Source organism: Rattus norvegicus, chromosome 18 (assembly GCF_021556685.1).
Source record: "Rattus norvegicus strain SHRSP/BbbUtx chromosome 18, alternate assembly SHRSP_T2T, whole genome shotgun sequence".
Lineage (NCBI taxonomy): Eukaryota > Metazoa > Chordata > Mammalia > Rodentia > Muridae > Rattus > Rattus norvegicus.
In genome coordinates, this window is record NC_141551.1 from 6,243,327 (window position 1) to 6,271,288 (window position 27,962).

The 27,962-nt window shown below is 39.3% G+C and overlaps 1 protein-coding gene across 2 annotated transcripts in view; it reads left to right on the forward strand.

Moving 5' to 3' along the window:
• Taf4b (TATA-box binding protein associated factor 4b) overlaps positions 1-27,962 on the forward strand; it is a 117,891-nt gene that overhangs the window by 71,931 nt on the left and 17,998 nt on the right. For both annotated transcript variants that reach the window (XM_087592589.1, NM_001426974.1), the window contains 1 exon segment: positions 1,795-1,899. In XM_087592589.1, the coding sequence (XP_087448715.1) occupies positions 1,795-1,899 (105 nt within the window).

The following is a 27,962-nucleotide window of genomic DNA, read 5'->3' on the forward strand; positions in this document are numbered from 1 at the left end:
ATCGAACCTCCCGATCGTCAGGTTCAGAAGCAAGCATCTTTCTCACCCATCTGAGCTATTTTGCCTGCCAGCCATGATTGGAAGAGGATGGTGGTGGTGTTGATGATGCTTTTCATTGATACTTTAACTTTCCTGCGTACATAATTATGTTATCCTTTTGAAAATTTTTCTGAGTTTCATGTTGTCATCATCTTCAACTACAGATGCCAAATCTGTATTAATGCCCAAAGCTTCCTCTTGTTCTAGTTATGTCTGATTTCTTTGCTTTGTGCTGGTTAAACAGTATTGCTTTTGAGAATGTGTTATAACTAAAGAACAAATTAAAACTATAGCCAGTTTTTCAGATGTTTTTGCTTGTTTCTTTTGTTTTAGAACGTTTTCTAAAACATATATGAACATGGTCAATTTAAAAACCTTCCTTGCAAGGTATGGGAAGAGACCCTTATTTGGTATGACTTATCTTGAAGATACCATGTATCTATAGGGAAGGCCTTTAAAATATATTTTTATTTGATTTGTGCTGTAGGGTAGATTAACTAGGACCAGAATTTTTGTTACATAGAAATTCTGGATTGTGGCAGCATCAGACTCTTGACTATAGTTTTTATTAAAAAGGCCAGCAGCAACAAAAGATTTTATAACTTCTGAAAACCCTTATCTAACAATTTATTTATAAGAAAGCCTACAGCTTAAAAGGATTTCTATCCTATAAAGTTTAGTGCAGATAGAATATTTTTCAGTTTACTTACTTTGACTATTGGTTTTCTAAATATATTTATGCTACTACATTAAAAAAACTTAGCAAATAGCATATATTCAACAGGATCTTATTTTTCACAGCTCTGGAAACTAGGTGAACTAACATGAAAATGAGGGCTGGTTTGTATGTGATGGGGACCCGCTCCTCATGGATGAGGTCCCTGTGCTGTGTGCTTGTCCTTATTGTTTTTATAATGTTTGATCTTTGGTTACTGTTTTGTTTCCTAAAGAATTTTCCTAGTGTAAGTGTTTCTTACTGACTGACTCTCTTGATCCTGTTGGCTCTGACTCTCATTCACACTCAACAACTATCTTTTTGTCTTACACAGCAGTAGAATTTCATGAGATTTGAATTTTTTTTTTCTCTTCTGGAAAAGCTGAAGGGTTTATGCAGTGATATTTTATTTTTACTTTGTCTTTATAAAAAATGCATCACTATTTCCACACGTAAATACTTTGAAATCCTTTTCAATAAGACACCTTCTGTATTGTTGCCCCAAGACTGAAAAATTGTTCCTTGTAGTTTTGACCATTAAAGATTAATGTACATCACTTAAGATTTTTACCATGAAGATAAATACAAAATAAATCCACAAATTTTATTTGTAAATATTTTTACAGAGAGCATTGATCTCTGATTGCTGGTTCTACCATGTCTTTGGGTGGCTTCTATGAAATTGCCCTACTCTCTTAGACCCTCACTGTGCAGTTGTTTTTATTTTGAGTAATCAGTGGATTATCCTTTTAGTGTGGTTGTGAGAGTTAAGAGTCGTTTATAAGTCATACAGTACATTAGAACTGTATTTGCTCGGTAATGTTCAAACATGGCTTCTTCTGTCTGTGCTTCCTCTTCTTTGAGCGGTTTCTTCTGTGTGAAGATTAAGGATTAGGAGCTAGTGAGTCAAGACATCAGGAAATGCCCTTGGCTAAGGGAGTTAATATAATTTTATTTGGGAATAATACAGAATTGGCGTTGTGATCGTTTTCCCTCTGAGCATCTATGCAAACACTGACTCTTCCTCCCCCATGTTCTAGTTGCAGCAGTTGGAACTCGCCCAGATCCAATATAGAGATGCTAATCTCACAGCTCTTGCAGCCATTGGACCACGGAAGAAGAGACCACTAGAATCAGGAAATGAGGTACTGATAATAGTGTTTGTTGTTGTTGTTCTTATGTCAAAAACATAAGCCAAAAAGAAAACAAAGGCAAGAGGCATGGAAATCATCTATCTTGTTCTGCATGATACCAAACTTTTCTTGAAATTCTGCTTTGCAGAATTGTTTATATAAATTCTATATATTTTTATAAAATCTATTCTGCCAGTTCTTTTTAAACATGTGTATCTTTTCAACTCTATTTTTAATTAGTATGTTACCATTTTGATCTCCAGGTATGCCATTTCCATTTTTAAAACACCTCTGTGTATTCTAACATTTGTAAATACTCATTTTTAACGTGCGTGTTGAGGGCGTGGGGGTGTGTTGTATATGGGTTTGGGCATGTAAATACAGATGACCATCGTGGATCTATCCACGAAGATGTCAGATCCCCTCGAGCTTGAGTTACAGGTGTGTTTGAGCCGTCTGACATAGGTGTTAGAAATTGAACTTGGTTCTTCTGTAAGAGCTGTATATACTCAAAGACTGACCTCACTGTACTTCCCTTTCTAACGTTTTTATATAATCTCCCCTTTGTTTATTTAAGCCTATCTTATCTCTTAAGACTTCATCAGCCCTCTTATTTCTGAGCACAAAATGTGTTTATATGGCTGCCTTAGTTTGTGTTTCCATTGCTGTGAAGAGACCAAGGCAATTTTATAAAGGACAACAGCTCTTATAAAGGACAATATTTACTTTGGGTTAGTTTACAGGTTTAGAGGTTCAATCCATTATCATCAAGGCGTGTTAGTGGCATGGCAGTGTCCAGGCAGGCATGGTGCTAGTGAAGGAGCTGAGAGTTCTACATCTTGTTCCAAAGGTAAACAGAAGACTGATTTCCAGGAGGCTAGGAGGAGGGTTCCAAAGTCCACCTCCACAGTGACACACCTACTCCAGCAAGGCCTCACCTCAGTATCACCGCTCCCTGAGCCAAGCATGTTCAAACTATCACAGCCTATTTATTATTTGTTCCTAAGTTCTGTTTTTAAATTTTAATTACTCTGTGCACATTTGTGTATGTGAGTGGGCTAACGCACACTCTAGTCAAAATGCTCACACTGTCAGAGAGCAGCTGGCAGGACTCAGCTCTCCCCTTCCACCCTCTCAGGCAGGCTCGCTCTGGGATCCGGTGCTCTTGTGCTTTCTGCAGGTTGTATGGCCTGCAGGCTGCCAGCTGATGATTCTAGAGCACCTCCCCCTCAGAATGCTGGGTTACAGACACGCGCCTTCATAGCCTGGATCTGTCTCCCCCTCAGAATGCTGGGTTACAGACACGCGCCTTCATAGCCTGGATCTTCTGAAACCTGGATTCATGGTAGTCCTGTGCTTAAATGAATCCTGATTTATTCAACCACTTCTCCAATAAATGCTCAGGTCGTTTTCCAGGTCTTTGCTTTCATTGCCTCTCAGGCTTTCTTTTGACTTAAATTGTTGTGTGAGTGAGATTCTGGAAACTTGGGTTAGAAAATATCCATATCTAGAAATTTACCAAAAATCTCAGACATACACAAACTTAGAGACAGTTTTTCTTTGTTCCACTGAACTATGCTTTACAATTGATTAAAGAAATAAAACCTTTTCTATCATTTTCTTTTCTGTTTTTCTTTTCTTTTATAAAGTTTGCTTTACATTTGACAGCTTTATTTATTTTTTAAAGTCAATCTTCCATTATTGTCTTTTAGGTTTATATTCTCTTTTGTAATCTCTGTTTCTTGTTTCTTTGTGTTTTATTTTGAAACAGGTTCTCACTGTGTAGCCCAGACTAACCTTGAACTTGGATCCTTCTGCCACAGCTTCCTAAGTTCAGGCATTGCAGCCATCTTGAGCATGAATGCTCTTTCTTAATTAGAATTACATTGCGGGGCTGGGGATTTAGCTCAGTGGTAGAGCGCTTGCCTAGGAAGCGCAAGGCCTTGGGTTGGGTCCCCAGCTCCGAAAAAAAGAACCCAAAAAAAAAAAAAAGAACTACATCGCACCTTTTAGGTCTGTATTTCCATTGTTCTAGCTTTTCTCACAGTGCTGGATATCGTACCCATGGCTTTGTATGGTGCTGGATGTCGTACCCATGGCGTTGTGCATCATCCAGCGTTTCCTTCTGACTCAGGGACATGTACTTCTCTGTTCCACCACGTTTTCCCTGCCCTGATGAATTGGCTACTCTGAAACTGAGAGTGCATGCATCTTTGCACTCAAAAAGAAAGGTGTGGTTTAGGTTTACTCCTAAATCTCTATTAAATAAGAGTTTAAATGTAGGTTAGCCAGTGCATTCCTATCTTCTCAGGGAGCCAGTTCATGGCCAGCCTTTTCATAGCAAGGTTGAGACCTCTCTGGCTGTCTAGTGAGACACTGTATCAAAGAGGAGGGAAAGTTGTTAATGTGCCTTTAGTTTTATCTCCTTGGTCCTAATAACTAGTTAACACCATTTATTCAGTAATTCTTACCTCATTAATTTGAAATGCCACCTTGAACATACACAATTTTAAATCCAATACATTTGTATTTGTATTAATGTTATTTTTACACACTGTGAACCTGTCCTAATAGAATTTGCTGTGAATATGAAAATAATTTATGCCTGTTGCATATGGTTATTGAGCTATTGAAATGAAGCCAGCTAGCACTAGAGGAGGAAATTCTCATCCTTTAAATGAACATGAATTCTAATATTTACTTGTGGCTATTGACTATATTATTGGGCAATACAAAAAGGCTGTTCTCATGACATATATCTTACTTACTTAGTTATTGTTAGTAGTTCTAGAGATTAAACTTAGGGTCTCACATAGACTGTCAGCGATGGTACACCCTGGACCCAGTATATATCTAAAGTATTTTAATACCAAAACCTCTTAACAACCATCTGAACCATTTTAAGTGTATAGGTAATGTTTATTGAACATATTCACATTATTGAAAGATCTTCATACTTATGCATCTTGTAAGACTAAAACACTATACTGATTAAACAATTTTCCACCTCTACATTCTCATGTGATCTTCACTCCATTTTGCTTCTATAAATTTAACTACTCAGACATCACACAGAAGTGTAATTCGATGGTATTTTTTTTTTCACTACTAGTCTGAGTTAACATAATGTCTTCAATGTTTCAAATCCTAATATACTTAAAAATATGGTAAAGCTAGTATAGCAAAGAAATTACTTTTTACTGTCTAGCACTGAACAACCCACTACCCTTTGTTTTTGTTCATGTGTGTGAGTCTGGGTAAATATCTAGGTGGAACAGGTCAAATCATCAAGTGCATGACCATGAACAGACCATTTTAGCATTCTTTTCCTTTCCCATCTGGAATATTATACAGTTTTCCACTCACTTACTATTTAGTATTGTACCTCATTTAAGAATGGTTTTAAGTTCCTGACCTACGTTTCTAGTCCAGAACAGAGTCTGCTAAATGTTTTCCTAAGAGAACTCACCATAGCACGTGGGGTAATGAGTAAGTACATACACAACACAGGTCTGAGCTGGATCCTAAACTCCTGTAAGCTTTTAAATTTGGACAAGTCCTTTAAACCCCATTCTAAAGTATCCCAGTAGGTTAAAAAGATATAACACTTGTCTTGTAATACTTTATGGATTAATTTTATGTAAATTCTACTAACAAATAAGTACTTAATGTTTTATCTTTGTCATCATTATAGAAATACTATTGTTTTAGCTCAAATGACCCTGAGTGAAATGCTAACCATTAAACTCTCTAGGTCAGTGGTTCTTCTCAACTTTTCTAATGCTAGGACCCTTTAATACAGTGATTCCCAACCATAAAATTACTTCATTGCTACTTCAGAATGCTAATTTTGCTATTGCTATAAATCATAATGTAAATATCTGATATGCATGATATTTAATATATGGTCCTTGTGAGGTGCATTCCACCTCCAAAAGTGTTACAAGTCACAGGTTGAGAACCATGGCTCTAGGCCTTCAGTTTAATTTGGATTTGTCATAAATGTTAAAAATATTAAATCTTGTTTTATTTTAAGACTTATTTTTAAATTTATTTAATATGTATGTGCCAAGGACCAGCTGCATGCAGCTTGGAGAGGAATTCTGAGGAAGGGGTGTTCAGGAGCAGTGAAAGAACAACTGGAAGTCAGTCATAGGTTGACAAGCTGACAGCTTGTGTTCTGCTTGAGAAAGCTTTCTCTGGAGATCTCCAGATAGCTCATCCAGATAGCTCAACTCTCACAGACCAAAGCCAGGTTCTCTATTTACAGAGAACTCATATCAGTGCAGTCATTTACTCCAGATTCCCTTTTGTCTATTTCACAAATCAGCATTCTATGACCCAAACCCATTGATTCTTAGAAGAGAATTTTTTTTAACATTGCAAATGAATTCAGAGATCTGCCTGTGTTTGTAAACACAGACAATAAGCTAGCTGGGTGGGATCTGGCTCTGAGATCACCACTCCCCAAATCTCTTTATCCCCTCCCTTAATATCTTTCTGACAAGCTGGCTCATAGTGTAACTGCTTTTGTTCTTTTAGGCCCGTGAAGCCCCTCATATACTTCATATTGCATCTTTATATTTTGTAGTAGTTATATAGTTGAGAAAGTGTATGTTTTGAACTCATGTTCACAGAGTTCTTTCTCACAGCCTTAAGGGCTATCCTGAAGGTCACAGTGTTTGCCATTCTTGCTAATAACATAGACCTACACTTGCCTCCCAAACTCCTACTTTGATTATCCTGGAGTCATTAACTTTGGCAGAGAGGACATTTCCTGGAAGAAGGACCATAAAAAATATACAAACAAGCCTATACCCCTCATGGAGACCCATACTCTGCTAGCTCTGTTCTAGAAGTGGCTACCATATCACACAATACCTTCCATTACCATACAGGACTCAGGATGCATGTTTATGCATGTGCACATAATATAGCGTGCCTTTGAAGATCAGAGGACACCTTTCTAGAATTGGCCCTTTCCTTCCCCCTATACACAGATTCTCAGGATGAATTCAGGTCTCTAGGTTTGCATGGCAAGCATCTGTAGCCATAAAGCCATCTCACCAGCCCCAGTAGAATTTTACATTGTTTTGCCTCCATTATATATTATGTCCTCAGATGTTTGGTAGGAAATGAATGTGCCTTTTATATTCCAGTGGGAAAGTCAGTCTATGCAATTTGTCTGTTGGCTTAATTTTTCTGGGAAGACATAAATGTCGGTTCACCCTACATGGGTACCATTGATTTACTAAAGTACACTTTCACCAATGTCCAGCTTGTTTAGGCCATTGAGCTTTTGGGGGTTGCTTACATAGTACAAGTGAGGAGTTACTTACAGGAGTCTAGAAACAGCTGCATCATTGCAAAGTTCCATCCAGTTATGGATGGCGACCTCCTCCAAGCTGTGTCACAGAGCCATGCTTTCTATTGGCCTTGCATTTGTATATAATACAGCATCTCTAATAGCTGAGATTCCAGATGAGGGGTTTATAACTCTCCTTTTCCCCTTTATTCTGTTTTAGTTATTAAGGCAATCGGACAAAGAAAGTCCAAGATGGCAACATAGCATACAGAGATAAAAATGACTGTGCAAACTGTCAATATTACAACACAAGATACTAATTTTTACTCTCAAAAGATATTCTTTACCTTGGGTATAAACATTGAAATTTCTGTACATATGGTGCTTTTTTAAGAACTAAGACACAGGTTTCTCCTATTCTTGGAATTTAAGCTTAGGTGGTTGTTAGATTTTTAAGTAATGTTATCCTGAATTCTGCAATCAGCAGGTATTTTAGTAAAATTTTTATTCTGAAATTCAAGACTGTTTTCTTTTTGCTGGTTTTTGCTTATGGTAATTGTCTTATTTACTTTGCTATGATTTTGAAGAGACACGGCCAAGGCAACTTTTAAAAGAAGGCATTTAATTAGAGGCTTGCTTAGAATCTTAGAGAAATAGGTCTATGACCAGCATGAATGGCAGCATGGCAGCCCTGGAGCAGGGGCTGAGGGCTTACATGTTCAGACATCAACTGTGAGGCAGAAACATGGGCTTGTGGGGAGAACCTCACTGGGAATGGCAGGGATTTTTTTAAACCTCAAAGCCCACTCCCAGTGAGGCTACTGTTGTGTTTTATAAAAAGCCAAGTATATGTTTTATAGAATGAGGTATGGTGAGGTGGGAGGGGCTGAGGCATCACTTCTGCCTGAGTATCAGCCATAAGATGGATATAGTGTAGAATACAGTTTATTTAGGGCATGGGAAGGGGAGTTGAAAAGAGGGTAGAGACAGACAGACACTGGGGACGGGGGTACATGTGTAAAGAGGGGGGAGAGAGGGAAGAGGAGAGAGAGAGAGAGAGAGAGAGAGAGAGAGAGAGAGAGAGAGAGAGAATGAGAATGAATCAGAGTGAGGGGCAGAGTGAGTGGTGAGGAGGGGGCCAAACAGACCCATTTATAGTAAGCCAGGCCTACCTGGCTATTGCCAGGTAACTGTTAGGTGGAGAGTAGAAAGAACGCCAACAGCCACACCCCTTAATCCTTCCCAAACATTTCCATCAACTTTGGACCCAGCATTCAAATATATAAACTTATAAAGGCCCTTCTCATTTAAACTACCACAGTAATTTAAGGCATTTTTCTTTTAAAAGGAGGAAATAGGAAAGAATTCTATTTTATGGTCTTTTGGTATTATATATACTGATTTATTGGAAAGAACTCTATTTCATGTTCTTTTGGTATTGTATGTACTGATTTATTGGCCACTGCAATAACTTGAATAGTATCAGTAATAATTGCTAAATCCATTTCTCTAACAAATAAAATAGAAATGGTATATGAAATAATTTTTAATATTCTGTTCTCTGGACTTTGTTTCTTTAAAGATAGGAACTGAATTAACTGTAGACTGTACGGTTACTCTTGGAAATGGGGGTTTTCCTATAATTTCTGATTCTTGAGATAAAATAAAAATGAAGACTGTTTTGACTTTTTGCTTAGAAATAAATTAAATTGTTATTAATAATTAGAATTATATGAGTCTAGTTTCAAATCTTAATTCACAAAGCAATGTGAAAATATTAAGTGTTCCTACATTGTCCCACAAATTAGTGCAGTCTTAATATTGGTGCCTTTTAAATGTTCTAAGCCTTGAAAAGGAGGTATTTATTTAATTTTGGTCATTCTTCTAAGTTCTTATTTTTAAACCAACCATTCTTTAAATATTATCAAACTTGACAAATTGTATTTGGACAGCAGTTCCAAAAATGAGTCTCTATTAACTATTTATGTTCAGTGGTTTTACCTATAAGGTTGATAATTGGAATCATCACATTGAAGTGTTTTGTTATAAGTTCATGGATATTGGGGAGAGAAGATCAAAGAGACCATTGAGAATTGGTCTAGATAATGAGAAATGACTGCTGGCAAGGTTTTTTAGTAGTTCTATATTTAGAGATTATTTTTGAAAAACTTATACTATAGATTGTCTAGGCATTTTCTGTTGTAAGTATTCAGATAGAATAATCAGAATACAAGTTAGGGTCTTATTAATGATTATAGTAGCTTATTTTACCCCTAACTCTGACTTGATGTGATGTTCAAGCTATTAGAATATAGTATAGGTTGTTTGGGGGCAATAGCATGGGAAGTAGGAAGAAGATTTTCAAATTAATTAGGAATTGTTATGAATGAGGAAATAGCAATAAAAGTCGGGATAAATGAATAATGATGCTATAAAAGAATCATGCTTTCAGAGTCCTTCCTACATGTTTTCTTTGTTGTTTTTGGGTCCTCATACCTGGGCCCCTAAAAACACAAGTAATGCAGTTCTCAAGACTAAACACCTCTAGTCCTGTGGAGATTGGGGTAATCTTATTTGACTATACTCTACTTTAAATTAAAATGCACCAGGATTCTAAAATCTATCAGAACTTTATTTTGCATTTGGTATGTGTTAAATATAATAATAAAGAAATAATGATAAAACAACAGTGGTCAGTCTGGGGAAAGGGAAAGCCAATACATGAGGTCTTTGAGGAATGAAGTTTATTTGGAGAAAGGGCCTTCAGGCCATGGTGGGGCCTCAAGGTAGGAGGGGAAGCATTAAACAGTAAACAGACAATATATGAGAAGGGCCAAAACATGATGAGAGACTTAAATGGAAACAGCAGCTTCCATTTAAAGCCAGGAAAGGAGCTTCATAAAGAATGAAAATAAGAGAAATAGAGATGGGTGAAGGAGGGAAGAGAGAGGGAAGTATCAGACTTTTTAATAGAAGTCTTCTCAGGTCTGGTGGGTAATTTCATATCATATGGTTTGGTTTAGCATAGAGTATGTGACCAGGAGCATGGCATAACCATGGACCTGGTTAATAACATTAATCGGGGACTGCTGTTGGGACATAGGCAAAGAGCTTTCTTAACTCTCTGTTAGGAAGAATCTGCAGAGAAGCATAGCCTGATCTCTGCAGTCTGTAGACCTGGCTTCTTAAAGAATGACTACGGTCATAGAGACAAAGGCAAGCATACAATTCGTTAATAAAGAAATAAACTGAGATTAGTTAAAGAAAAACTGAATGTTACCTCTGAATCAGTGTTGAATTACGTAAAAGGAATTCAATATTTTGTATGTTGGGTAAGTTTCTTTAGTTTTATTAGTTCCTGACCCCCTGAAATAGCTGAGTAAAGTAATTAACATTGATTTGACAAATTAGTATTGAGTGCTTGTTATTTTAAAATCTTTAATGACTTAATTGCTTTTTTTTGCTAGCAGTTGAACTCAAGGCTTTCTGTATGCTAGGAAGCCACTCTACCAATGAGTTACAGCCTCAACCAGAAAAATTCAATTTTATTGTTCTGAAAAGAGAATAGTATTTGAAGTGTCATTAATAATCCCAAATTTCTTGGACAACATTAGTCTAATTTGGAAAAAAAAAACCTTTCAGTCATAATGGTACAAACTTCTTGTCTAATTCCTTGCTATTCTACAAATTCAATGTTTTAGCATGTTGTAGGCACTTAATAAAGAATTGCTAATTGGAGTCGCAGAACTACTCTGGTTTTGCAAAGAAATCTGTGAGTAGATAATCCCTGCACTCCACGCCATTCATCTTTACAGCAATATTCTTGCCACCTCTTACTCCTGTGACTTCTGTGCTTTGGGAGTGAAAGCCAGCTATCTTAGGGCCCCAGCAGGATGCTCGTCATTCTCCACACATGCACAGAAAATGGGCAGCGTGACCCCCTGCTCAGAACCAAAAGGGAATTCAGGGCAGAAAAGGCCCTGATGGTGCCAAGGTAAATAGAGCTCTCTCCACCTTTGATGTGTCCGGACTAGGAGGGGAGGGAGCATCAGGAGACAGAGAGCAGTGGGTCCCATCGCTCACTGACTTTTCAAAGGTACACACTTGACATGGAAAGTCTAGATTTAATTTTTATTTTTCAAAGGGCACAAATGTTTTATTGCCATCTACTTTCACCAGCAGTCCAGACTAGTTTTCTATATGTTCCTCATGGATATAACATTACACAATTCTTCATAAGCCCCCTTTTCCCCTTAGAAAGTAGTGACAGAAATAAGCAGCAAGGACTGGGGAACTGTTTCAGCTCATAAAGGTGCTAGCATTCAAAGCCTGGTGACCTGATTTTGGTCCCCCAGGACTCACATAAAAACCTGTTGTGGCACACATCTGTAATCCTACACTTCCACAGTGTGATAGAGACAGTGACATCTGGAAGTTTGTGACCCAGACAGCTAGCTGGTGTGTTTAGTGCAACAACAGGGATGAGATCCTCATCAAAGTAAGAGGCAAGAACTGTTCCTGGAAACAGTCCTCTGACTTCTGCTTGCACCACATACACACTTACATGATACATGAATAGAGGAGTTAGGATACTCCAAAGATATTTAAGAAAGGAAAAGTTCGAGATGGTGCCGACATTGTATTGCATTGCTAAATTGGAACTGTACCCAGAATTCCGTTCTCATACAGCTCCTGGTTAGTATAGGTTATGAGGTGCTGCCCATATCATGTTTAAAATTCTTTTACCAAGTACTGGTCAGAAAATGTGTACATCAATACTGTAAAGGAACAGAACTATAAGGATGAGTTCTTGAGGTAGTCCTTGGTTTTTAAAGTTGTTCTGTAGTCTAATTAGGCCACTTTCACCCTGTTTTTAATGACAGCAGAGACACAGATGGCGTCTAATAACAAACAAAATACTTTCTACACTTTGCACACTACAGATAAGGAAGGCTAGGTCTGGGGAGAGCAAGTCTGGCCTAACAAAACCAAGACTAATGGTATATATTGCTTCCTTGAAAGTACTGAAGTACTTAAAGAGGAAAGAAGCTATAAATTCTGAGCTCACAAATGGCAGAAGGAAGTTGAAGCTCCTGTTTACCCTAAAAGAAACTTTTATCTCTTTTAGCCAGAGGCACAGATTTCTTGAAACCAAATCCAGAGTCTATAAGGATTTGAGTTACAACTCAAATTGAATATCCAGCCATGTAGCATCTTTTTAAGTTAACATTTTAACACTTTTGGGAGAAAGGGTGGAAAACTAAATATAGGGGTGGGAATATAAGTAGTGGGTACCTTGAACAACTCAGTGCTTCATTGCGTTTAAACCAATCCTTCTAGCCTTATATGAAGGTTAGCCTCCCAAGGAATCAGTTAGGGTGATTGTCTTGTAAAGGTTAACTGATCTTCCTTAGAACTGGCCCTTGCCACCTCTTACAGCTTTTATGCGAACTCAGGCTCCAGTAGCCCCCATAAGGTGAAATGCATGACTCCTGAGAAGATATGAGAAACACCGCTTCTTCTTTTGCCTGCAGTTGCCCAAGAGATACTGTAAGAATGGATTTGAATTGATGGTAGAAAGACTATGTAGATTGAATCAGGCCAAATTGATTGATAGAAGCTTGCTGAGCAAAGATTTCTGAGAGGGCTAGGAGAGGCTTGAACAACTTTTTGGTAGGAGGTCTATATCAAGCAAAACAGAGTAGGCACTAGAACTCTTTGTTTATTACAGGTCCTAGTTTACAGAGGCTGGAGAGATTAGGATGCGTGAGGGCGTGTGTCATGTTAGAGTTGGTCACTTGTCTTCTGGGTCGATCTAGAGGACTCTTTAAAAACCTTTATGTGTATCTGTACATGTGCATGCCATGGCATGCTTGTGGATGCCAGAGAACAATGTGTAGTTCGTTCTCTTGAGGACAGTGTTTTTAGAAATCATAACTGAGAGAATGTGTGCTTGGTTGAAGACTCGACATTCTTGAAAAGTCCTTCCAGCTCTCTTGCTTTATGTTAACGACAGGAGTTGGCACTGTCAGACTCTGTTCCTTGATCTTATTGGTAATAATGGAATTTCAGGTGACAGAAACCAGTAATGGCTCCAACTCCCCCCCCACCCCCACCCCCCGGGGTTGAGGACCGAACCCATGACCTTGCACTTCCTAGGTAAGCGCTCTACCACTGAGCCAAATCCCCAACCCCGGCTCCAACTTTTAAAGAGAGATGTATCGTGAATTTAATGGCCAGCAAAGCCAATGCAGTAATCCTAATAGTCTCAGAGGTTCTGAGAATTTACAACTATGAAACTAATAAGCAGCCTGTTAAATCTTTCTTAATGTTTATAAACAAGAGTTCTCTAGGTCTAGTGACCAGAAGTATGACTTAATTTGGTAAAATCATAAACCCTCAATCTACTCCCATGCATAAAGCCAGCTCACAGACATGAAGCCCTTTGAAAGACAGACCATACCACACAGCCAGAAATGTATACTTTGACTTCTTAGTCTTTACTTAGGACCTGAAACCATTTGCCAGTGTGATTGTGTGTCGGTGCCCCATGCCCGCACTGACACAGTACCGAGAATTGGGCTAAAGCCTGTGGGATTAAAGGAACACACACACACACAGGTTATTCGTGTCAAGCCAGAAGAGGAAGGGCCTCCTGTAACTTTATTCACCAAAATATACATCCCAAGTACACCAAGTAGAAAATATCTGGGAAGCACAGTGGGAAACCCTGGCTCAAGACTTCGGTAACAAAAGATGGACTACGTGACCTGAATAAATTAGGGAAATATACAGGAAGACCAGCCTAAATCTTAAAGACAAAGACCAAGAAGACGAAAGGCTGGAAAGAATTGACCACCACCCAGGTGTGTGGTACCAGGTCAGACTGCTCCTTTGTTAGGAACAAAAGGCTTCCACATGCCTCAGCAGGGCTCAGCAGGGGTCAAACCCTGCTGGAGACCCAGAAGGGTCTTGTTCAGGCTGAAAGCATTCCTTGTTTGTTATCTTCTTGTGCCATAAATTCATGGGAGAGGCTTTTGTCCAACAATCTCAAGACTTTATGGCAGTCATCTTAACTGTGGCCATACAGTCACAAAGCAGCCACGCCCAAATCCAATATGGCTCCCTACAATTGTGCATCAGAGAAGGAAAAAATTGGACTTCTTAGGAATTGTTAGACAGTGATTCTGAACCGCACATGAAATCTAGAAGATCCAAAGCACTGTTGGTTTCCACAATGTCACTGGCGTTTAGGCCTTGGTCCACCGCACATTTGCACATTTCTGGAATGCATCATTTTAATGGACAAGTCTGACAACTTATAAGTTTTTATATTGGTTCACTGGGCTGTGGAAGTGAAGAAGAGCGAGTGAAAGCAACTAGAATTAACTACCCACCAATATACCAAACTGTCCTCCTGGAGGGATTGTAGAGCCCTTATCAGAGACCTGAGAAATCACGATGCACAGACCACTTCTCTAGTCCCCTTAACTTTGCAGTAGTAAACGGGGTCTTTGAGAGTCATACCTTTATTCCTAAGGTCATTTGAATTACAATGGTCTCACATGTGATTCTGTTGCAGAAGAAAATGAGTGCAGCCGTTAACATGTAGGTACTGATCTGAGGGTCCTCTTTTTCCCCTCCATACCTCTTATAAAGACTGCCAGAACAATTTGTTTTCTGCAGAGAGATCAACAGCGCACCTTCATTAGTGTCATCTATTCTCAGGGTTACCTGAAGCCTTATGTGTAAGGGTAGCCTGAACACATATTCCAGCATATGGATACCATGTTGATTGCTCTGGTAAGCAATACGTAACAACTTTGGTAGACATTTTGGCAGGTACATGTATGAATGAAAAATGTTGAACCCCAGAGAAATTTAGAGTCCAAAATTCTTGATAAGTTTCTCAGGGTGGAATTGTTGAAATGCCTTCTCTAAGATAAAGATGAGTTAATAAATCTAGCTATTGGCATCCCAAGGAGGATTGTTAAAGGCAGCATGCTCCAGTAATTGTGCTCCTTTGAGTCTGTTTCCCCACGGTTGTCACTAGAGACTCCAAGGCCAGACCTTTTCTGGTTAGTGACTGTAGTGATCCTACCTTAATCCCAGCAGGACATTCACTCTTAGTCCTCTCGGACCACTTTCTTTTTCTTGACATATAATTTTTTAAGTCTTTAGATTGCTTTTTTTTTTCTTTTTTTAGCTTCCTTTTCCTATTTCATTTTAAGATTTAAAGCTAAAACTTTTACTTTGATCTAAAGAAAGTTTTATGGGAAATTAATTATCCTATTGTTAGTTGTTTTGTTGTTTTTGTTTGCTTGTTGTTTATGTTTTTGTTTTGAGACAGGGTCTTATGTAGCCTAGCCTGGCCTTAAACCTGCTATGGAAGCTTAGTGGCTATAAGCTTCTGTCGTGACTTAACAAAATTAATTTTGTTATGTTGTTTTTTATAATCTACTTTTAATTTAATGATCTAATCTATCCATTTCCCAAGTCATTAAGTGCTACTTTATACATTTTATTGCACAATTTACCCATCTCTTTTGTTAAGTATGTTTGGTTTCTAGTACAATGTTTGATACTTTTTGAAATTAAAGGTTTAGCCATGGCTTTGCTTTTTATTCTTTCAAATTTCAGAAGTAGAATTGGTAGTAAAAATGGATATTTATTATTAATCTTTTTAAGCCAAGGGGGTGGCTTAATAGACCTGCAGCCACACCTGATGACCTTGGTTTAATTCCCTGGCCCCACGTGATGGAAGCAGGCAGAACCCGCACCCGCAGTTTGTCCTCTGACTTCCACGGGAGCACTAGAGCGCACCCCTCTCCCAGTGAACGAATGAGCAAACAAACAAAATGTTTACAGTTGCATGGCTTGAGACTGACAGGTTGACTCAAAAGTGAAAGGTCCGTTAGGAACAGTGGGTGGTGGAAAGACCAGAACAAGGTTTTCTAATTTCTTGGAAAGTAATCATCTAAATCTAAAAATTAGCTTTCTTTTTTTGAAGCAGTACTGGCTTTGTGTTCTGGCCTTTTCTGCTCTTTAACTTAAAGAACTATGGTATGGATACAAACAAATGGTAAAAAAGTATTGTGTTCCCTTTAGCAGTTTACTATAGATGGTTGTGATTAAACTGGAAATTTGTGTAGTCTAGGAAAAAAAAATTCTGGACCATCTCTATAGAGTAGTCTGTGGGACTGTAGGAATCCTGTCTGCTCTTGAGTTTTTCATAGTTAACACTCTTGCTACATTAAGTGTTCTGGGTAAGGTTCTCCTGAGGGCACATGGTATTTATATGTGGCATTTAAGAACTTACATTGTAATTTTTTCTTTCAAAGTGTATTCATTAAAGTTAACTTAATAGTAAACTTATGCTGAGAACTTGCTTGCTTAAAATTACATAGCTTTAAAATGATTTTTGTGAGGGATCTGGATCCCAGAAGCAGTTCTTGAAATACTGTATCTTTCTTCTTATATGGGTATTTTTTTGCAGTTTAGACTAGCACTGCTCTTACCTTGTGGCATTCTCACCCAACTCACTACATTGTTGCAAGTATTCCTCCATGCTGTGCCTCATACTCTTGTTCAACTATTTGGCTAACACTTTAGTGATTTTTAAGTCATGAATTGCTTGTTATATAGGATTATCTTTAATAAGTATTAGGTTTTAAAGGGCTTTCCAAAATGATAGGTAAGCGCCAATTAGCAGCTGATAGCATTTGTTGCCAGAGATTACTGTGTATGGCTTTCCTTAATGGGAATGACAGTTAAGTTCCCTGTGCTATTGCCCAAATTAGATGTTAGGGTTTTCAATTACAATCACCAGTTTTAAAAAAATTGTTTCCATGAAAAACAGTGACTCTACACTAGATATGCTTGCAGTAGTAACTCTGTAACACTAGAACTCCTGTTTTTACTTTGTCCACAAGTATTCCAGAGTATTGAGTGGGAAAAAAAAGTAATTTGATTTTGAAATATTTATTTATTGGAGTTTATTTTTCAACAGTACCTATAAATCTTTAGTTTGACAGAGTTGTTGATACTTGATTTAAGAATAATAAATTCACATTTTAAAGTGTACAACTCAGTAACTGACAATCTTTTCACCACACAGCAATTATCACCACTCTAACCCTTTAACATTTTACTCATACTAAAACAGCTATTAGCTGTTAGCTATTCTGCTGTTAGCAGCAGCTAGTTATCTGCTTTGGGGCTTTTACTTTCTTATTTTTTTCCTTCCATTTTTATTAAATTGGGTATTTCTTATTTACATTTCAAATGTGTCCCCGCCAGCGGGGACCCAGTTATTCAGGGTCCCGAAGAGGCTTTCTACCTGTGGGCCAAAATGGGGGTGAAGAGAAGAAGGAGACCAAGCAAAAGTTCTGTTGTCAAGGTCTCGTTTATTGGGATGAACATTGCAGCTTTTAAGGCTTTCAGGTAGGGGGAGTGACCTTTGTGAAATATGAAGGAGGGGGAGATGAGGGTATAGGCAGTGATAGCTGGAGGCAAAGAAGTCAGGCGATGAGGTCAGGTGGTGGAGACACTGGGTGTTGACTGAGGAGATAACTGGTATCTGCTCGAGCTGAGGCATCCCTTGAATGTTATACTCCTGTGCCGTAAATTCATGGGAGAGGCTTTATCCAACAATCTTAAGATTTATGGCAGTCATCTTCGGGGTGAGTCTCTGTGGCCAAACAGCCCAGAGTCACTTTGAACCATGCAGTCAAAAAGCGGCTAGGCCCAAATCCAATATGGCTCCGTGCATCTCCCCCATTTTTCTTTAAAAAAAAAAACCATTAGGTGGAAGTAGTGGTCTGAGAGAGATCAGACATGCCTCACAGAGTGCCCAGCTCGGCCATGGCAAGCCACTCTTGCAGTTAGGACTGCACCCCAATGGCTAGGAATGAACTTATGCTGTAACACACCGTTCTGGGCTATACGTGTATGTTATTGGGGGAGAAACTGGGCAGAGGAGCATTTGACCGGCCCGCACGTTTAAACGGGGTGTAGCTACCTCTGTCTTAGGATCGACCTCTCAAACCCCAGCCTCTCTGTCATAGGACCACCTTGTCGCCCTCAAGGCTCCATGTCTAGATTGGTCAAGGGTCAGAGGAAGTTGCCCGTCACTGAGGAAAGCTACATTGGATCATCTTCTCATTCCTCTTACTTGAGCCCAGGGGCGAAGGAGCAGGAGCCAGATGGCATTAATATAAGAGATTGTGGAAATTGAGCCTCTCCCGATAAGTTGTAGGCACCTCATCTGGTTCTCCTCAGCTGTTATGGCCATACCACCAAGGGCCTAGTCAAGCCTCTCCTGTAATAAAATTTAGAATTCCCAATTGTTAGCAACTACTCCAGAAAGTTCACCCACTGTGCTTGCTTAACAATAGATTGGGGGAGGGTAGCTCCAGACACTGCAGACACAATGGCTGCAGCAGTAATGGCTGCTACAATAGCAGCGAAAATGCCAAGGTCTTTCCCAGGACAGTTCAGGATCGGTCATTCTTCTCTGGAACAACCAGCAGGCAATGGGACCATGTCTGAGATCTGCAAAACAGGGCAGAGTTCCCCAGTCCACAGCAGCTTCCACCAAGCAACAGTGCACAGAGGGTCGGAGCGCAGGCCGTGGTGGGACGGGACACAATGACTGCAGCAACGCCAGAATTTCTGTGATGACAAAAGATGAGTGGGAATCCTCCATATTCCTCCAAGGACACAGGAATGACTCCAGGGACCCGAACCAGGAGAGCTGAATCTTCATGCTCCCAGGATCAGCAAGTCTCACCAGCCACTCGGGCAGCTGGCACACTCCTGTAGCATCCTGTAGAAAAAACACAAAGATTCCCTCTTCCCCATATAAAATATCTGAACAGGATCATGCCAATATGTGGATCTTTCTATTTCACCTAGGCAGAAGTATGCCTAGCTGTAGGGTGCCATAAACTCAGAGTGTTCCTTGGCATCCAAATTTTAAAATTGAAATAAAAGGAGCATATTTTAGCATACAGGGATAACTCCCCTTTTTATTTATTAAAATATTGTTAAAATATTATTTATTAAGATAAGTCCTTAAGGATTAAATTGAGGACACTGAGCACTTGTATTTATAAATTTACTTTTATACCAAATTATTGTCTCCAGCATTACTGTTTTGGATATATAAAGAATGAGATTTTTTGACTAATTGTTCCTATGTAAGGCCTATAATCTGTCTGGTATCATTGTCCTCCCTTGTTAAGGGGTCTAGGCAATCCAGTTTGAGTTCTTAAATGGCCTATAAAGGAACAGTACTTAGTGCTCTTAACCACTGAGCCATCTCTCCAGCCCCTCACCAGCTTTATTTACCTAAACATAAGCATTAATTAGAGATGCCAAATCCTATAAATATTGTCCAGATTTAGTCGCACTAGAAATCCCTGAGCCGGTAGGGTGAGGCTGGGAGTTGAAAGTAAGCAAATGGAGTCTTCCTCTTTTCAAGAGGGTGTGTTATCAACTCCATTACCATTTTCAAAGAGCTGGGTCTATGGTTTTGTTTAGTTGTCTGAGCCAGAGCACTGAAAGGACAGTGAGTTGTCAGACAATTTACACTGAAATCACTCACTGATTTCATGTAGAAAACTTGTCTCTAATAAAGCATTAAGTAATTGAAATCAATCGTAAACCACAAGCCACACATTGGCTATCAGTATGTGAATTGAAAGCTTGATTTTTTTAACATTATAAAAACAGTGGCTAAAGCCAGGAATTTAATAATCTGTGCTGAAGCAGCAGAAATTCAAGAGAATAAACAAGTGATCCAATCATACATGTAGCCTTTTCATTAGATGAACCACCTATAAATACAGTAAGCGCATTTCCTATGAGTTGTATGCACAAATATACAGGAAATACAAAAACATGTAAAGAGTAAAATTATCAATTTTGCCTGAAAAATTTGTATATGTGATAGGCCAAATATCAGCATTTTGTAATAACCAATTAACTGTTGTTTGGCTTTTTAAAATACTTCCATGACTCTAGCCTACAATTCTGTATTAACACAACTGAAGCTTTATCTCCAATGAGGATAACAAACAAAGACCTAAGTCCTCTGGTAAGGTGAGGTACTTAGCCAACTAACATATCCTTAGTAGCTTAAAATTAGTTTTAAATACTCTTTTCTGGAGTAGTCTAACAGCTACTCCCCAAATATTAAAGCTCATTTAGAGAGCAAAAGTTTGTAGTAAAAATTTCTATATACACTTAAAGATTTAAAGTTCTAACTTCTTACATTGAAGAAGCGACAAAATTACATAATATAAGGCTATTAGCCATTCTTTAGTAAAAATTTTAATGATATCACTTTATGGGCTCTCTAAAATTATAAGCAAGCTCACGAAATAAAAACTCACAATCGCCAGGATGTAAACAAACTGCATAAAAACAATCCTCTAAATCTATCTTGAAATGGCAGTTGGAGTAAGCAAACAAGCTGTAATGCTCTCACAAGTTCTAAAACCTCATCAATCCTTCGTAAATCCTGTAACAATCTCTACCTGTTTGATTTTTTTCTTAATTATAAATAAGTTTGAGTTAGTCAATGTAACACTGACAATCTTTAATCACAATCTTTAAGATCTCTTTGTAACACCAGAGCACAGCCACAACTTTGGAAAGTCACCTGAGTTCTGAGTATGTGAGTAGGCAGCTGTTCTTGGGGCAGTGGAATTAGCATCAAAATACAGTAACTTTAGGGCAAGCCACACCTTTGGCTATGACTGCCAATTCCTACGTATGAACGCACGATGGTGCGGTCTCCAATACCTCAACAAAGAGACGTTGCCCTAAAATCTTTTAGAAGCCTGGTTTCTAGAATAAGAATTCCATAAAAATATTACCTCAATTTGGACCTGTTTCCCTAGGTTGGCTCATATCCAAATTACAGTTTTAAGCCAACTTTCTGTTACCAATGTTCCACCTTTTAAGCTGTGAAGCTCCTGGTGTCTTTAGGATCAGCTAGTATAAACACTTAGCCAGCCCCTGGGGAGCTTGTCCAGCAGACTTAGGCTTCTAGCTACAGATGTAGGCTCCAAAAGCCAATTGAAACTGTTTTTTATGCATTGTTCCCTTCTTGAAACGAGTTAAAACCAAGTCAAGGTGTGAACGACTGGCAGATAAAGTTTTTATCATTTTTTCTTTTGAACACGAAACATAAAACATTTAAACAACGAGAAACAAAGACCACAGACATAAACTGACAGACATGGATAGCTTGGTGCACCAAGGACACACAATAGACATAGAGGGAAAAAACTAGATGGTGTCCCACGATAGGGACCCACATTTCCTACCTATGGAACCCAGAACTAGAAATAAGCATTTCTCCAATAGGAGCCAGCAGAGAAGCAGGACGTCTCCTGCCTTTCTTCTGTTCCCAGGAGAGCCCTGAAAAGTTTTTCTCTTTCTCCAAAGCATCCGTGGAGAGTCCGGGAGGACTGTTTTTCCCAAACCCATTCTCTCTCATGTCTAGGGTGTAAACTATCTCTAGTCAGGATCCAAAGACTAAAATATAACTCTAAAAGAACGCATATGCAAAAACACTTTACCATTACCTTGTCCCTTTTTTATTACAAGTTTTACTTAAGCTAGCCCCACACTGCTTAAAATTAACCAGGGACACCTTTAAAACAAAAAAACTTGATTAAATCCTTTTTCTTAACTCTTAATCCTCTCTCCCTGAGTGAGCGCTTGATCTCTCCTATGAAACAAGCCTCCTAAATCCATACCTTCCCCATGGCAATTAGACGACAATTATTCGACCGGTCCTTACCTCCTTCTCCAGCGACGCACGAGCGATGCGGCCTGAAGAGTCCTCGATTCCCGCTGCAGCTCTCTTATCTCCATCGTCCTGTAGTCGGCCTTGCTTCGGGGTCCCTGTGTTCGGGCGCCACTTGTCCCCGCCAGCGGGGACCCAGTTATTCAGGGTCCCGAAGAGGCTTTCTACCTGTGGGCCAAAATGGGGGTGAAGAGAAGAAGGAGACGAAGCAAAAGTTCTGTTGTCAAGGTCTCGTTTATTGGGATGAACATTGCAGCTTTTAAGGCTTTCAGGTAGGGGGAGTGACCTTTGTGAAATATGAAGGAGGGGGAGATGAGGGTATAGGCAGTGATAGCTGGAGGCAAAGAAGTCAGGCGATGAGGTCAGGTGGTGGAGACACTGGGTGTTGACTGAGGAGATAACTGGTATCTGCTCGAGCTGAGGCATCCCTTGAATGTTATACTCCTGTGCCGTAAATTCATGGGAGAGGCTTTATCCAACAATCTTAAGATTTATGGCAGTCATCTTCGGGGTGAGTCTCTGTGGCCAAACAGCCCAGAGTCACTTTGAACCATGCAGTCAAAAAGCGGCTAGGCCCAAATCCAATATGGCTCCGTGCACAAATGTTATTCCCTTTCCCAGTTTCCTGGCCATCAATCCCCTAGCCCCTCCCCCTCCCCTTCTATGGGGGCATTCCCCTCCCCCTCCACCCCCCATTACCATCCCCCGAAACAATCCCCTACACTGGGGGTCCAGCCTTGGCAGGACCAAGGGCTTCCTCTTCCACTGGTGCTCTTACTAGGCTATTCATTGCTACCTATGCAGTTGGAGCCCAGGGTCAGTCCATGTATAGTCTTTGGGTAGTGGCTTAGTCCCTGGAAGCTCTGGTTGGTTGGTATTGTTGTTCTTATGGGGTTGCAAGCTCCTTCAGCTCTTTCAGTTCTTTTTCTAATTCTTCCAACAGGGGTCCTGTTCTCAGTTCAGTGGTTTGCTGCTGGCATTTGCCTCTGTATTTGACATGTTCTGGCTGTGTCTCTAAGGAGAGATCTATATCCAGTTCCTGTCAGCATGCACTTCTTAGCTTCATCAATCTTATCTAGTTTTGGTGACTGTATATATATATATATATATGGGCCACATGTGGGGTAGGCTCTGAATGGGAGTTCCTTCAGTCTCTTTTCTACACTTTGCCTCACTAATCCCTCCTATGGATATTTTTGCTCCCCTTTTAAAGAAGAAGTGAAACATCTGCATTTTGGTCATCCTTCTTGAGTTTCATGTGGTCTGTGCATCTAGGGTAATTCGAGTATTTGGGCTAATATCCACTTATCAATGAGTGCATACCATGTGTGTTTTTCTGTGATTGGGTTACCTCACTCAGGATGATACTTTCCAGTTCCATGCATTTGCCTATGAATTTCATGAAGTCATTGCTTTGATGACTGAGTAGTACTCCATTGTGTAGATGGACCACATTTTCTGTATCCATTCCTCTGTTGAAGGGCATCTGGGTTCTTTTCAGCTTCTGGCTATTATAAATAAGGCTGTTATGAACATAGTGGAGCATGTGTCTTTGTTGTATGTTAGAACATCTTTTGAGTATATGCCCAGGAGAGGTATATTTGGGTCCTCAGGTAGTGTAATATTCAATTTTCTGAGGAACCTCCAGACTGATTTCCAGAGTGGTTGTACCAGTTTGCAATCCCACCAACAATGGAGGAGTGTTTCTCTTTCTCTATATCCTCACCAGCATCTGCTGTCACCTGAGTTTTTGATCTTAGCCATTTTGACTGGTGTGAGGTGGAATCTCAGGGTTGTTTTGATTTGCATTTCCTGATGACTAAGGATGTTGAACATTTCTTTAGGTGCTTCTCAGCCTTTCGACATTCCTCAGTTGAGGATTCTTTGTTTAGCTCTGTTCCCCATTTTTTAATAGGGGCTCCTGCATCTGACTGTTCTTATATTCCTGTGTCCAGAGGCACTATGCAGTTTCCTCTTGGGCCAGGGATGTTGTGGGCAAAGGTGGACAGAAGTGGCAGTCTGTCCTGCCCTGCAGTCTCAGGATTGCCTGCACTTCTCGGTGATCAGCTCTCTATCCCATGGGATTTTCCTGTTTGAACTGGCTGTGGTGGTGCACACCTTTAATCCCAGCACTTGGAGGAAGATGCAAGTGGATCTTTTTGAGTTTGAGGCCAGCTTGGTCTACATGAGTTCCTAGACATCTAGGGCCATGTAGAGATGCCCTGTCTTCAAAGGGGCAAAGGCGGGGGTGGGGTGGGGGTGGGGGTGTTGGAAATAGTGTTCATGTAATCCAAATGGACATTCCTATAAATAGAATTGTATGAGGTATGGACTTTTGTGTTCAGCTTTTTTTCACTTAACATGTTTTTTGGTGTGTGTGTGTGTGTGTGTGTGTGTGTGTGTGTGTGTGGTTTCTATGTGTTCATGTGTACTTGGTTTTCCTTTCTCTTGGTATAGCTGCAGTTGACTATATTTCAAATCTGCAGCGATCCTAGTGAGTGTAGAGTGTACCTCACTTGCGGGTTTGTCTTGCATCTCTCTGATGACTAATTCTGTTAAGTATGTGTTTATGTGCTTACTGACCGTCCATCCATTTGTAGAAATAAAGTCTAGCCTAGTCTTGATTTGATTATTATACTTTGAGGATCACAGCTGAGAAATAATATCTAACAGAGTTCTACAAAGATTTCTATCTATCTTTAACTTCTTAAAGATTACCATGTCCTATCCCTTATATTTACTCTTTACTCTATCTTTGATTTGTTTGACTTGGTGTGACTCACATCAAATTCATTCTTCTAGGCTAGGGAGATGGCTCAGCCAGTGTGTCTGGCCTGATGATCTGAATTCAGTGCCCATTTTAAAGAAAGAGAAAACTCTAGCTGTGCTCGAACATCGATACACACGCCATGGTGTAGACATATGCACAACAATAGAGAATGAATGAATAAATCAATAAGTAGTTTAAAAATAAATTTTCTTTTATTGAAATAGGTTTTTTTTCATATAATATATTCCGATTATGGTTTTCCCTCCTTCAACTCTTCTCAGCTCCTCCCCACTTTATCTCCCATCCAGTCTATACCCTTTCTGTCTCTCCTCAGAAAACAGATGCTTATAAGGAATAAGTAATAAAGTAAAATAAGATTAAAAAAAACCCAAACAAGTGGAATATGACAAAACAAACAGAAGAAAAAGAGCCAAAGAAACACAAATAGGCATAGAGACATACACATTGCATACCCACACAGGAAACCCATAAAAACACAACACCAGAAACCATAACATGTGTGCAGAGCACCTGTAAGGTTTTTTTTAAAAAGCCCTTATGCAACAAAGAATGTCTGAAGATGCTATTGAGTTCATTTGTGTTTGCTGCTGAGCACGGGGCCTGCCCTTAGCGTTGTTTGTTTCTGCACTGGGAGTCCCTTGGAGAAAATGATTTATTTGCAAGTGGTTATCAATTGGAGCTAGCTCTTGGGTTACACATGGGGGCATGTGTTCAGGTCCCCTTCCAGCACTGCGACTCCATCTGGTACAGACCACGCGTGTCCTGTGCACGCTGCCTGCCACAGTCTCTGAGAGTTCATATGAGCTGCAGACCCGCTGTTTCCTTGGACTCCTCCATCCCCGCTGACTGTGAACACTCTTTTCACCTCTTTCCTCAGGGTTTCCTGAGCCGGGAAGGGAAGGCTGTGGTGGAGACTGTTCCAGAGTCTCTCACTCTGAACATGCTTTGTCTGTGGGTCTCTATTTGTCTGCTTCAGGAGGAAGCGTTCTGACTGTTGTTGAGCAAGCGATTGATCGTTTCCCCTGGCCATGACATCCAGTTGTCTGGCGTCCATTTTAAAAAGACCGTTCTTTCCATTGAAGGTTCTCAGCAGCTTGTGAGACTCAGTGGATAGTCGCGGTTACCCGTGTTCTGTTGGTGTCACACTGTTCATCTTTATATCCATATGTTTCACTGACTACTTCATTACTATAGCTCTGTATAGTAAATCTTGAAGTTATGAAATGTGAACCTATATCTTGTCCTTGTTTTTCTGGTTTCAAATGTTTGGATTAAATTATGGATCTTTTAAAGTTTCACATATTTTAGGATCAGATTGATGATTTCATCCAAAAACCGCAAGTGTTATTTTGATAGGAATTGTATTTTGAATAATACTGCCATCTTAACAATATCAAATATTCCAGCCAATTGTGTATGGCGGTGTATGTGTGTTTTGCTTTTCTCATTGCTGTGATGGGATACGTTACAACTTAAGAGAGGGAGGAGTTCTTTTTGCTCACATTTTCAGAGAATTAGGGTTCATTATGGTGGGTAGGCATAGCAGAAGGCTTGGTCCATGTGCCAGAATAGATGGCTGTTGATTTTTACATGGTGTCTGTCAGGAAGCAGAAACTTGGTTAAGAATTGGGACAGGATACATCCTAAGGTTGGCCCCTCAGTAACCTAATTCATCCAGCTTGGTCCCATTTTACCTCCTAAAGATTCCCATAACCTCCCAAAGCAGTACCATCCAGCTAGGGACCAGAAGAAAGGTAATTTGTGCTTGATTTAGTTTAGAATGCATTACTCAAGGAGGTTTTAATTATTTACCAAGTGCTGCTATGGAGGACCCTATGGGAGTACCATGCATGTATTTGTGTGTTTGAGCCAGTTATATGTAAATGGGTCCTTTATAATATCTGTTCATAGAGGTCATCTTGGAGATGCATTATTCCACTCAGTAATTTAATTTCTAATGGTATTTCTAACTTGTTACAGTCCATTGCTCTCATTGGTTGTATTTAATTTCTCTAATTTGAAACGTCAACAAAATTAGTAATTCTGCATTTGCTTGAATCAATCTTAGACATAGCAAATAAAAGTATGTATTTTATCCCCTTAGACGTTAAGCAAGAAATGCTGGGTAAGTCATCAATTTCAGAGTTAGAATGGTAAGGTAGGTTAAGTCTATTAATTGGGTGATTCGTTTTTTAATGTTTTTGATCAGTAGCCTAAGATAGGGCCAGTACCTTCTCCTGTGGAATGTTTGGAAATACGTGCAATGTTATTTTGACACCACAACTCTGAATGTCATTTTGTCATTGTGATACTCCCTTCAAATATGTTACTAGAATTTAGTAGGTGTGCTCCACTAAAGTGAAGCATTGAGCATTGTCAGGGGTCAGGTTCACCCACTTAGCTACCCAAAATTCTGTTGCTATTCCTATTGAGCAATAGGTAGTTAAGTGTCTCAATGATTCTTGGAGGAGTTAGCCATATTCTAGGTCGGTCTTGCTTGCTTGTTATGACAGGGCTCCTGTAGCCTAGACTGGCCTCCAACTTGCTATGTAGTAGAGGATGTTCTTGAATTTTGGATCCTCCTGCCTCTTAATAGCTGAGATTACAGGTGTGATCATGACCAGTTTTATGCAGTGCTAGGGATCAAACTCGATTTTTATGTATGCTAGGAAACCTTTCTGTCAGCTGAGATACATTTCTAGCCCACAGTCTAGGATTTTATAGCATCTTCCAGATAATATTTTGCTTTGTTTTGATTTAATTTACAAGTTTTCTGAGTAGGTATTAGCATAAACACTTGGTTTGTTTGGTTGGTTGGTTTTTTTTTGTAGTTGTGAATGTAAAATTCTAGCATCACTAACTTCTCAGTCTTTTATTAAAGTGCACCTAACTACATGGCTGAGTTATCAGGCTCCTCTGAGGACACCTTGACTGAATAAATCTGAATTTTAAGTTTAAATTTTAATTGAACTTTTGTTTTTTTTATTATATTTGAGATGTAATTTATGCTGTAAAATGTGTTGGGTTTTATTATAATTATTTCTTAAAATCAAGATATAAAACCATTTTAATCACCCTATAGAAAATTTCATCATGCATTCTTTCTGCAAACCTCAATCCTGTTTGCAATTACTATTTTAATTTTTTTCAGATTTATT